At 34.5% G+C, this 13,458-nt stretch overlaps 1 protein-coding gene across 1 annotated transcript in view; it reads right to left on the bottom strand.

The window, feature by feature from the left end:
* LOC127563887 (kinesin-like protein KIF19) overlaps positions 1-13,458 on the bottom strand; it is a 61,555-nt gene that overhangs the window by 6,300 nt on the left and 41,797 nt on the right. Inside the window, exons 7-11 of the mRNA XM_052000096.1 lie at positions 12,714-12,908; positions 4,606-4,758; positions 2,771-2,893; positions 1,560-1,710; positions 637-811 (exon numbers count right to left, since the gene is read on the bottom strand). Of these exons, the coding sequence (XP_051856056.1) occupies positions 637-811; positions 1,560-1,710; positions 2,771-2,893; positions 4,606-4,758; positions 12,714-12,908 (797 nt within the window). The remainder of the gene's footprint in view (positions 1-636; positions 812-1,559; positions 1,711-2,770; positions 2,894-4,605; positions 4,759-12,713; positions 12,909-13,458) is intronic.

The raw sequence follows: 13,458 nt of genomic DNA on the forward strand, positions 1-13,458 counted from the left end.
TTAAAAGAGCAACAATAAAACATTTACTTCTGAGGCTTTTGATGGAGGGTTAAACTGTGTAGGGATGGTGGTCTATAGGCAGTGTAATAGTAACAATAGGACTGCTAATGAGAAATAGTGTGGTAAGTAGAGTCTGTGGCATCAGAGGCTGGAGTTTGGAGGCTTGATCTTGACTACCATCTCTGACACTAGTTGGATAATTAAGGGCAAGTCACTTAATATCTATAAACCTTAATTTTTTCATAGATAAAATGGGTAGTGATATTTACACTTTATACATCACAGCATTGTTGAGAGTTAAGTATTTTGTGGTCTTTAAAATGCTATGGAATTGTAAATTATTGTAATAAGTCAATACGGATGAATTTTCCAATATTAGTTCTATCCAATTCACATGTAACATGGTTGTATTATGTGAGGGGAACAATTCCATTGATTTCAAATCCAGCACACTTTCCCCTAGGCCATGCAAGTGGTTAGTAACAGAATAGGGATTCAAAGGCAGGTTTACTGATGTTTCCAAACCCAGTGGTCTTTCCAAAAGTGATTGAGATAGGATATTACATCTAAGTAACATGGACAATTCTATATCCTGTGATCTGTCTTGGGCACATTAAAGACCCCAGTCATACTTACTCTGCTATTGTCAAGAGGTGTCTGGAAGTATCAATATGCAGCTCAATATTTGTGTTTTCTAATTCCATAAGGCTTCTTCTCATTTCCATCTGCTCTTTGAATGCACTAATCAATTGTCCCCGAATCTTATTCATCTGAATTCGACTATCTTCCTCTGAGTCATGATGGACTTCTGCTATGAGAGAGAGACAGAGACAGAGACAGAGACAATGAAAGAAATACAGAGAGACAGAGGCAGAGGAGAAACACAAAGAGACAAAGAGAGAAAGAAAACTTTAACTCAGCTAAAGGAAAAAAATTAAATTAATTTTTCAAATTTTACATATAGAAAGGGTCTTGGATATCATTTTTTCCAAGGCTGCTTCTCACTTTATAGATGAGTAGACTGAGAGTCAAAGGGATAAAAGATAAGAAATTAGTTCTCCCTAACTTCAAATCTAGTATTCTTTTAAACGTATCTATTGCCTCCTTTCAAAAGGTCTAAATATAGTTAAAATATAAAAATAGAAGAAAAAAATAAAGGAAAAAGGAAATATGGGAGAGAAAGTCTAAATCCCTTATTTTCCAAATGGGAAAATTAAACCCTAGAGACATTATAAGCCTTGTTCACAGTCACACAGTCATCAAAAGTGTTAGGACTACAACTCAGGTCTCTTGACTTTTGCTGCAGAAACTTTTTCAATTATACCCTATCCTTTGAATGGAAACGTCAATCCTAGAGAAATGCAATCCTAGTGAAAGACAGGGCTTTACTTTTTGTTTTGTTTTGATTTGATTTATAAGGCTTTACTAAAAGAAGAAAGCCACATGGTTACAAGATTAGGGTCATTCTAAACCAAAGAAAAATCACCAGTGTTATCAGATAGTATCCAAAGAAAAGTCTAGCAATTCTACAAGAAAATAACATCTGCTTTCTAAACTACCTTGCACATCTCTGATATCAGGTCCATTTTTCTTCTCCTTTTCTTGCTTCTCAATTTTCGATTTCAGATGTTCTATCTCTCTGCGTAGATCTGAAATTACGTCAGTGTATTGGGCAATATGATAGGAGACATTCTGTAGATTACGTTTAACCTAATGAATAAGAGCATAAAGGCCAAAAATGAGATGTTAGCTCCACATAAGGAAGAACTTTCTGATCATTAGAGTTATCCTGAAATGGAATAAATTGCTGTGTGAGCTCTCTAGCCCAGGAAGTAGTTGAACAAAGTGTTTGAACACTTGTCAGGGATGGTAGAGAGATTTCTTTGAGTGAAAAGTTGATCTAAATTACCTTTAAGGTCTTTTGTAATTCTAACATTTCATGAATCTGTGAATAGTTGAGTATATAAATACCTTGTGTTTCCCAAGAGCTATTCAATTGTTTAAAAATAAGGCAATACTTTTTTTTTAAAGTTCCATTGTTGTTAATCACATCCAGAGAAAGAAGTATAGAAACTGAATATAGATTGAAGCATAGTATTTTCATCTTTTGTTTGTTTGTTTCTCAAGGGTTTTTTCTCTTTTGGCCTAATTTTTCTTGTCCAACAAGACAAATATGGGAATATGTTTTAAAAGATCGCACATATTTAACCTATATCAGATTGATTACTGTCTTGGAGAGGGGGAAGGTGAAAGAGGGAATGAGAAAAATTTGGAACACAAAGTTTTACAAAAATGAATGTTAAAAATTATCTTTACATGTATTTGGAAAAATAAAATACTATTAAGTAAATAAAATTACATTGTTAATAGCTTAGACCTCTGAAAAAATATCCCTAAAGCATTGTGGGAGCAAGGTGATTTAATATTGAAAAATGTGCTAATAAGGTTGAATTTCTCTTCTAATCTCCATAAACATTTCCAGCTGGATTATCCTCTTGTCTTTCTACAATACCTCTTTGTTATACTCAACATCAATCAAAAAATTATCCCCTTCCTTTTCTGTGACCTTTCTGCCCTACCCTCAATTTATTCTTTTAAATCTGTATCATTTTTCTGAGCCTTTCTGATAAGTTATATTTGTTACTTCATCTATTATACAATAAACTATTTTCTGATTCCAAATCTCATTCATTTTGATTAATTAATCCTCCAGCCTGGTGCTTTATTGTTGGTTGGATAGATTTTTAACTGCAGTGTTTGATTTACTTACCCTGGTCTTGATATTTTTTGCTCGATAGGCATATATCAGAGTTGTTCGGGATTCTTCAAAATAAATGCTAGCAGGGCTGATGTGGGCAATCATCACTGTTCTGCTGTTCCCTCCCAAGGCATCCTATATAATGCAAATATTGCTGGAACCAAGTTGGAAAGACAGAGCCCATCTTCCATATAAGCATTTATCAAATCTGAATCATATCATGGCATAGAAAATAATAATAATAATACAATTCCCCATCTACAACTTTCAATCTTCTGTTTCAGTGTCATGATACAAGTGATCCCCCATGTCTAGAATGTCCTCTCTCTTCCCCTTTACCAGTAGAATAGCAAGTTTTCTTCAAAGTGCAACCCACATACTATTTTCTCTATGAAGTCTTTGCTCTATCCCAAAGATATTAACTCTCTTCCTCTTGAAATTATTTTGTATTTACTTTCTTGCATACATGTTACATCCTGTCCCCTAGTAGAAGTTAATCTCCCTGAGATTTTGAAAGGACTATTCTTTTCTCTCTGTCTGTCTATCTCTGCCTCTGTCTCTCTGTCTCTGTCTCTCTCGCTCTCTCTGTCTCTTTCTCTCTGTCTCTCTCTCTCTGTCTCTCGATTCTCAGCATTTAACAATAGTGCTTTATTCAGAGGGGTAGGACTAAGAATCACTCCCACTATTTCATTAGTACAGAGAACTCTCAGAGAAGAAAGCTCCCTCTTCTAAGACAGTTTGGTGCCTTTTCTGTAACCTAAGCTTGAAAAATCATCTGGTGCACTAAAAAGAAAAATGACTTGTCCAGGGTCATACAGCCAGCATGTATGAAAGGCAAAATTTGAACTTCTTTAATCCAAGGCAAAATTTCTATCCACTGCATTTTTTTTTTGCATGTAGTAGGCACTTAATAAATATTTGTTAGATTGGATTGAATTCAAAGAAAGCTAGACTTAGACTCAAATAACATGGGTCAGAGTCCTGTTTTTGATACTACTGACTATGTGACATTTCATTTCTCTGAGTTTCAGGTTCCTTTCTGATGGAACTCACTCATGTCCATGCTCATATGTGAACACTATGCTCATACTCCACAAGACCCTGGTCCAACCCAGAAACCAATATTAATGATAAATTAAAATATTTTCCTCAAAGATGATCTTTTCTAAATTAAATGTTATTTTATTTTCATGAAGATCTACTCTCTCACTTCCTCTCCCTATACCCCCATTGGGGGGAAAAACACACAAAAGAAAAACAAACCCCTTGTTACAAACTTATATAGTTAAGAAAACAAATTCCCAAATATAAATATATATGTCTAATATGTATGTGTGTGTGTGTGTATAAACTTGAAGTGGAACACAGAGGCTCAACAATTAACTATCCTTTCTGTACCTCCTCTTCTTGTTATATCTCAGTTTCCCAGCATTAGTTTCCCTCAATTGTTCTGCTTCAGTTTCCTGAATTGTTCTGCCTCAGTCTCCCTAGAGTCAGGTGAACCTGTGTTCAAATTCAGACTCAGGCACTTGACACTGATTAACAGCATGACCCTGGGCAAGTCACTTAACCCCAATTGCCTTACCAAAAAACAAAAAACAATGAAAGATTGATAAACTAATATTAAGTACAATGACCTATGCTGGCTCCTCATGGCAGAGAGATGGGATACAATGGGTACAAAATGCTGCACATGCTGTAAAATGAGGTTGTTACGCCATTCTCTCTTGCTTAATTATTATTCTTTTCACATGAAAGAATTCAGTGAAAGAGGGATATATTGGGAAATGAATGTGATATGAATGACAAAAGGCATCAATAAAACTGTTTATAAAAAAAAATTATACCTTCAACAAACGTGTGAGTTTGCTGTCCCGAAAATTGACATACTGGGATCGGCTTCCTCCCTTTTCACTCAATGCATTGATGCAGTTGCCAAGAGCCAGCAAAGAACGGTTGATATGAGCTCCCTCCTTCATTCTCTTGCCTCGATTCTGGGTCTGAAGAGGAAGAAAACGCAATAACTTCAGAAGATGTTAGGTGGCTTTGACAGTCATTTAATTAATAACATAGATTTCGATCTCAGTTCTAAGTAACTGAAGCTAGATTTAAACTCATGTCTTCATGATTTCAATCCTAAAGTTCTATCCATTGCACTATGTAGCCATCCCAGAATGGTTGGATCAATGTAGAATTCTACCAATAATGTATAAGATCTTCCCATAGCACCTCTAATATAACTATTATCAGTTCCAAAACTATTGGAAGGAATTTGGGATTTCAGCTTGGCCTTTGGTCAAAAATCTATGATTATCTAACTACTTGTTGAATATCCCCAGGACTCTTGTAACTGAAATCATAGTCAAAAACAAAGCTAATTGTCAAGAAATCAGTTGTGTAGATCCACTTCTCTTTCATGATTGTCTTCCTAAGTAAAGACACTGCTAAACATAAGCCTATTCATTAATTCTAAAACTATGGCACTCCTTTTTCTCTTAATTTTATTCATTTAATTTTTAGAATAAGACAAGCATTTCCATAACATACAGAATAAAAAAGATGATTGTACATGAAACTACAAATACATTATACACAATTTGCAATTCCTTTCAAATATACAACAAAATTATCATTCAAATTTCTTTTTTTTTTTTTTTTTTTCCTTCCCTCCCTCCCTGCCAGAGATGCCATGTGCCATTAGACACAAATAAATGTACAGCTGAATTGCTTGCTATCTAGGGGAGGAAGGAAGGGGGAGAGGGAAAAAAAATTGGAACACAAGGTTTTGTAAAGGTGAATGTTGAAAACTATTTTTGTATGTATTTAGAAAAATAAAATACTATAAAAAAGGGAAAAAATAAACACCGAAGTTCAGATGTATAAAATTTTTTTTAAAAATTATATATGAACACCTTCATACATATATATATATATATATACATCACACATACATACATATATACTTCTTGATCCTTTTAAAATGTTGCTTTTACTTCTCTAGCAAGAGGACCCTTCCTCATAATGGACAAATAAACAAAATGAACCATTACATTGGCCATGACAGACTGGTTATGCCACATTCTACATCTATAATTCACCACTTCTCCACCAAGAAGAGGAAAATATTTTTTCATCAACATTTATTTCAAGTCAAGATTGGATTTGAAATGAGAAAACATGGGTTCATATCACAATTATACCACTTACTATCTATGTAATCTTGGGCTTCAGTTTCTTCATGTATAATTCTCCCTGTGCAACAAGAGAACTGTTCGGTTCTGCACACATATATTGTATCTAGGATATACTGTAATCTATTCAACATGTAAAGGACTGCTTGCCATGTGGGGGAGGGAGTGGAGAGAGGGAGGGGAAAAATCGGAACAGAAGTGAGTGCAAGGGATAATGCTGTAAAAAATTACCCTGGTATGGGTTCTGTCAATAAAAAGTTATTTAATTAAAAAACAAACAAACAAACAAACAAACAAAAAAAAAAAAACACTGATGTGCTCTATATCATCACTCTTTTTTTTTTTTGCTTTCATATGTCAATTATATAACATTTTATAATTTCACATTTGTTTTTTTTTATTTTTTTTTATTTAATGATTACTTTATATTGACAACATTATTCCTTGCACTCGTTTCTTTTCCGATTTTTTTTCCCCCTCCCTCCCTCCACCCCCTCCCCTAGATGGCAAGCAGTCCTTTATATGTTGGATATGTTGCAGTATATCCTAGATACAATATATGTTTGCAGAACCGAACAGTTCTCTTGTTGCATAGGGAGAATTGGATTCAGAAGGTATAAATAACCCGGGAAGAAAAACAAAAATGCAGATAGTTCACATTCGTTTCCCAGTGTTCGTTCTTTGGTTGTAGCTGCTTATGTCCGTCATTTATCAATTGAAACTCAGTTAGGTCTCTTTGTCAAAGAAATCCACTTCCATCAAAATATGTCCTCATACAATATCGTTGTCGAAGTGTATAATGATCTCCTGGTTCTGCTCATCTCACTTAGCATCAGTCCATGTAGGTCTCGCCAGTCCTCTCTGTATTCATCCTGCTGGTCATTTCTTACAGAACAATAATATTCCATAACATTCATATACCACAATTTACCCAGCCATTCTCCACTTGATGGGCATCCTTTCATTTTCCAGTTTCTAGCCACTACAAACAGGGCTGCTACAAACATTTTGGCACATACAGGTCCCTTTCCCTTCTTTAGTATTTCTTTGGGATATAAGCCCAATAGAAACACTGCTGGATCAAAGGGTATGCACAGTTTGATAACTTTTTGGGCATAATTCCAGATTGCTCTCCAGAATGGTTGGATTCGTTCACTACTCCACCAACAATGCATTAGTGTCCCAGTTTTCCCGCATCCCCTCCAACATTCATCATTATTTTTTCCTGTCATCTTAGCCAATCTGACAGGTGTGTAGTGGTATCTCAGAGTTGTCTTAATTTGCATTTCTCTGATCAATAATGATTTGGAACACTCTTTCATATGAGTGGTAATAGTTTCAATTTCATCCTCTGAAAATTGTCTGTTCATATCCTTTGACCATTTATCAATTGGAGAATGGCTTGATTTCTTATAAATTTGAGTCAGTTCTATGTCATCACTCTTAACTGCTTAATGATTGACTCTTTTTTTGACAATACTGATGAATGATTTCTGTAAGTCATCTGTTCAAATGCATGTTATAATAATTTGGTCAAACAGCATTTTTATCATTATTGAAAGTCCTCATCCTCCTTGACACCACTAACTCAATATAAAACAATAGCAACAATACTGAAGATAAGATCCCTGTTCTCACAAATACATTTATTAGCACTCTACTAAATCTACCATCCAAAATGTGGTTAGTTCACTAATGATTTCAGATATTTTCATATCTCCCTTCTTCTAGAGTTCTAAGAATAGTCTTCTTGCTTCTCCTTGAGTAGTTTTCATTCTTTGTTCCCTTCTATGAAATGTGCCTATAAAATACTGGCTTTTTGCCCCTAACTTCTGGGAAAAGAATTCATTATTTGATAAAAACTGCTGGGATAATTGGAAATTAGTATGGCAGAAATTAGGCATGGACCCACACTTAACACCATATACCAAGATAAGATCAAAATGGGTCTATGACCTAGGCATAAAGAACGAGACTATAAATAAATTAGAGGAACATAGAATAGTTTATCTCTCAGACTTGTGGAGGAGAAAGAAATCTGTGACCAAAGATGAACTAGAGACCATTACTGATCACAGAATAGAAAATTTCGATTACATCAAATTAAAAAGCTTTTGTACAAATAAAACTAATGCAAACAAGATTAGAAGGGAAGCAACAAACTGGGAAAACATTTTCACAGTTAAAGGTTCTGATAAAGGCCTCATTTCCAAAATATATAGAGAACTGACTCAAATTTATAAGAAATCAAGCCATTCTCCAATTGATAAATGGTCAAAGGATATGAACAGACAATTTTCAGAGGATGAGATTGAAACTATTACTACTCATATGAAAGAGTGTTCCAAATCATTATTGATCAGAGAAATGCAAATTAAGACAACTCTGAGATACCACTACACACCTGTCAGATTGGCTAAGATGACAGGAAAAAATAATGATGAATGTTGGAGGGGATGCGGGAAAACTGGGACACTAATGCATTGTTGGTGGAGTTGTGAACGAATCCAACCATTCTGGAGAGCAATCTGGAATTATGCCCAAAAAATTATCAAATTGTGCATACCCTTTGATCCAGCAGTGTTTCTATTGGGCTTATATCCCAAAGAAATACTAAAGAAGGGAAAGGGACCTGTATGTGCCAAAATGTTTGTAGCAGCCCTGTTTGTAGTGGCTAGAAACTGGAAAATGAATGGATGCCCATCAATTGGAGAATGGCTGGGTAAATTGTGGTATATGAATGTTATGGAATATTATTGTTCTGTAAGAAATGACCAGCAGGATGAATACAGAGAGGACTGGCGAGACTTACATGAACTGATGCTAAGTGAAATGAGCAGAACCAGGAGATCATTATACACTTCGACAACGATATTGTATGAGGACATATTTTGATGGAAGTGGATTTCTTTGACAAAGAGACCTGAGTTTCAATTGATAAATGACGGACAAAAGCAGCTACACCCAAAGAAAGAACACTGGGAAACGAATGTAAACTATCTGCATTTTTGTTTTTCTTCCGGATTATTTATACCTTCTGAATCCAATTCTCCCTACGCAACAAGAGAACTGTTCGGTTCTGCAAACATATATTGTATCTAGGATATACTGCAACATATCCAACATATAAAGGACTGCTTGCCATCTAGGGGAGGGGGTGGAGGGAGGGAGGGGGAAAAAAATCGGAACAGAAACGAGTGTCAATATAATGTAATTATTAAATAAAAAATTTAAAAAAAAATACTGGCTTTTTTCAAAACATACATTTTGAATGAGTGTTTCTCTTCTGTGAAGTCATACACTTATTTGAATGATGGTATCATTGAGCAAAACATTTTCAGAACTTTGCTTTAGAACTGTGGACTTCTTTTAAATGATGGTGGTGATGGCCATTTTCCATATTTTGGAAGGTGAATTAGTTTTAGCTTAAAAATGAGGTGTGGTCATAAAGAAATATAACAGGCTTTACACTAAACAAGATAAATGGTATATACTAAATGATTGCAATATCAGCGCTACACAAACATTAATCCCACTGTTTTCATAGAAACATTGTGTAGCGCTGATATTGCAATCATTCAATATATATTATTTATCTTTCTATGCCTCCTATATTCTTTCAGTTATTTCAAGCTCTCAAGACTCCTCCTAATCTGTTCTTCCACTGTCCATTCACTTTTCCATTCTTTCATTTATCATTGTCTATGAAAGTTTTTGATTTTGCTATTCTTCTCTTTCTAAATGAGATATTTCAGAATTATTTAACTTTATGCTTTTCACTTTGGAAATGTCAGTCCTTCAGGGGATAGAGTAAAAAGGATAAATCTTTTAATTCTGACATATTACTTGAATTTTTACCCCTCTAACAATGTGATAACAGGTGCATTCATTCACTCATTAATTTAATCAGTTTACTAAAAACTAATAAAAATGGACTAAATATCTAAAAATACAAGGCTTACAGGAAATTAGTCTCTGTAAGGATTGAGAATCTATATTGATTCAAATAACTGATAAAATTCACTGCTACACAAATTTAAAGTTGAAAGAGCCCCTAGAGGCTCCTTGTTGCAGTCTTCATTAATACATCACCCCCATTTTACAAATGAAGAATTCTTAATATTTAACATTATATCATGGCCTACCTAAATTCAAGATTTGCCACTTTCTAACTGTATGAACTCAAAGAAGTTATTGTAATCTTTCTAGGCCTTAGTTCCCTCCTTTGTAAAATGAAAGGGTTGGACTAGATTTCTCCAAGATCCCTTCTAGCTCTAAATTAGTAAACCTATAAATCCTGACAAACTGCTCTAATATTCTCAGCTTACTCCCAGAAAATTCTACAATCTTTTTGGGATAATGACTTTTTTCTATTTCTTTAAAATCAAAACACTATGACTAATCAATATTCTTAATTTCAGCATTTAAAAAAAAGGCCTTAATGTTTCCTTTAATGCAGACCTAGATAAATATAACCAAAAGATAAACAAGGAAGAAATTAATGACATGAAAAGTACTTGAGAAAAATTAGAAATGATAAATTTCTTATGATTACTGAATGGGAACAGAAAGAAATTTATGTGCTTCTCATCTGTACATGGCACCTTTACAAAAACTGACAATATGCTGAGGCATAAAGATCCTTACAAAGCATAAATTCTAAATGCATCATTTGCCAATCAGTGCAATAAATTATATTTTAAAAAAAAAGGATATTTAAAGAAAGAATTTAAAAATAGTTGGAAGGTAAATAACAATTTTAAGACCAGGTGTTAACTAAGTAGATGATGAAGTGAAAAGAGCACTGAGCTTGAAGTCAGAGTTCAAACTTAGCCTCATTCACTTAAGAGCTGTGTGACCCTAGGAAAATCACCTAATCTATTTCTGCTTCAGTTTCCTCAAATGTTCTGAATACAGACTTAAGCATAATTTTTTTCTTTTCTTTTCTTTTCTTTTTTTGCTGGGGCAATTGGGGTTAACTGACTTGCCCAGGCTCACACAGCTAGGGAGTGTTAAATATCTGAGATCATATTTGAACTCAGATCCTCCTGTCCTCAGGGCTGATGCTCTATCCACTGTACCATCTAGCTGCCCCTTAAGCATACTTTTTTAAAAACTTTATTTTTCTTCCTTTTTTTCTTTTTTCTTTTCTTTTCTTTTCTCTCTTTTTTATTGTCTGTGTTCTCCTTTTCAACGTAGCTGATATGGAAACATGTTTTATGTGATGCACCTGTATAATCTATATCAAATCCTTTCTTCTCAAAGAGAGAAAAGATGGAGAAAATTTGAAACTCAAAAATTATGAAAAACTCAGAATAAAAAAAATCAATGTAGGCTCTAATCTGAATTTATTTTTTACTGTTTACCTGTATTTTAGTAGGGAAAATGAATACAAAGCCTTTATTAAAAAAAAGTCACAGTAGTAAATTATTGGTGATGCTATGAATTGATGCAGCTATTTTGGAAAGCATTTTGGAACTAGGCCTCCAAAGCAACTAAATTGTGCAAACCATTTTAAACCAGCTAAAATACTATCAGGCCTAAATTCCAAAGAGATGTTTTTAAAAGAAGGAAAAGAACCTATATATGGAAAAATGCTTATAATACTTTTTGCCATAGTAGACAAAACTGAGTGGGAGGGGAGCAATGTTACCCTTCTCTTGAGAGAGTCATGGGGGATTATGGGGACAGAACATCAGAAATAATCATTCTATTAGTTGTTTTTGCTTAAGTTTTTCTCTGATACTATTTTTTTCTGTTATTACTACCATAATCTTCCCTTCCTCATATTCTCTGTTCCAACTAAACTTCATTGCTATCTATCTTTCAGACACACACTATGGGAGGGGAGTGACTGATATAAATATAAAAGACATAAATAAATTCTATTTATGTTTTGCATGACTTCATATGCATAATCAGTATTGTGCATTTTGCTTTCTCAATGGGTGAGAGAGAGGTAAAGAGAGAGAGACTTTAGAACTGACAAAACACTTTTTATTTAAATAAATAAGATTTCTTTTTAAATGAAACTAAACACAGTATGATTATGACCAAAAATCCCCAGAGAAGAAATCTGAAAAATACATCTTGTTCCTCCTTTGCAGAGGTGAGGGACTATGGGTATGGGATATTCCATATACTATCAGACTTAGCTGGTAATGTCAGTTTTGCCAAAATATTTTTATTTTTCCTCTTTCTTTTTTATTCTCCATTACAAAGGATGACTTACTGGGTAGGATAGAAGAGAAGGATATATTCAGAAATGAAGGTGATATAAAAACACAATGAAGCAATATAGTTAAAAAAATTTTTTTAAATAACTTTTTCAAAATGGCCAGAGAAGAATCCAATTCTCCCTGTGCAACAAGAGAACTGTTCGGTTCTGCACACATATATTGTATCTAGGATATACTGTAACCTATTTAACACGTAAAGGACTGCTTGCCATCTAGGGAAGGGAGTGGAGGGAGGGAGGGGAAAAATCGGAACAGAAGTGAGTGCAAGGGATATAATGTTGTAACAAATTACCTGGCATGGGTTCTGTCAATAAAAAGCTTTTTAAAAATAAAAATTAAATTTAAATTTAAATTTAAAAAAACAGGAAAAAAAAAAAAAAGAAAAGAAAAAATGGCCAGAGAATTTTTTAAAATTTGATTTCACTTGTGAATGTCCTGGGCTTGTTATTCCCTAGGGATGGCCCTGGATCCATGTAGCCTCCTAATTATAAGGATAATCTTATCGACCTAAACATGCAGCATTACCTGGGATGCTCTCTCTGACCCTGCCAAATCAACCATGAAAAGCTTCCCTACTCGAACTTCCTCAGAAAGATCCTTCACTCGACTTCTTTGTTTTACAGTGACTTGCAGAACAGCATGGGAGCGGGAAGAAGTCTTGTTTGCTGCTGTAGGTTCCTGAGTCCGTTGCTTGTTCCCTTTAATTAACAGCTGCATGATCTATTGGAAAGAACAGGCAGGGAAAAGGATGTCTTCTGAGAAAAGTGTCTTCCGAGCAATTCTCTGTCCTGGGGACAGTCCCAATACCTACTATTCCATAAGCATGGATTCCAATGAGCAGAGCTTCATAGAATCTCAGATATGACATGACTTTTTTTAAAGTCCCAAACATTTTTAATCAAAATTTATTAAATCTCTATTATATGTCAGGCACTATATCAAGCGAGGCTCCCAGCATTCCTATGAAAGGTCATGATCTCTAGCTCTTTCTCAGACCCCACACTGGGAATTTGTATTCTTTATAGCTCCAGGAACCCATTTGTTGTCTCTTCTTAAAAAAGAGTACACCCTCCTAGTTGATCACTGATGCTTGAGAGTCCACACAGGCCATTGAGATTCCATCATGGAATCTTACTCTCTCAAGGGCATGGTTAAGAAAACCTTATCTAGAGTCACAATGGCTGAATCCCTTGCCCCCACAGAAAATGCATACAACTCATAAGGGAGGAAAGAAAAGGATATGCCATCAATAAATGTAAATAGTGCTTTA

The sequence above is a fragment of the Antechinus flavipes genome, chromosome 1 (genome assembly GCF_016432865.1).
Source record: "Antechinus flavipes isolate AdamAnt ecotype Samford, QLD, Australia chromosome 1, AdamAnt_v2, whole genome shotgun sequence".
Lineage (NCBI taxonomy): Eukaryota > Metazoa > Chordata > Mammalia > Dasyuromorphia > Dasyuridae > Antechinus > Antechinus flavipes.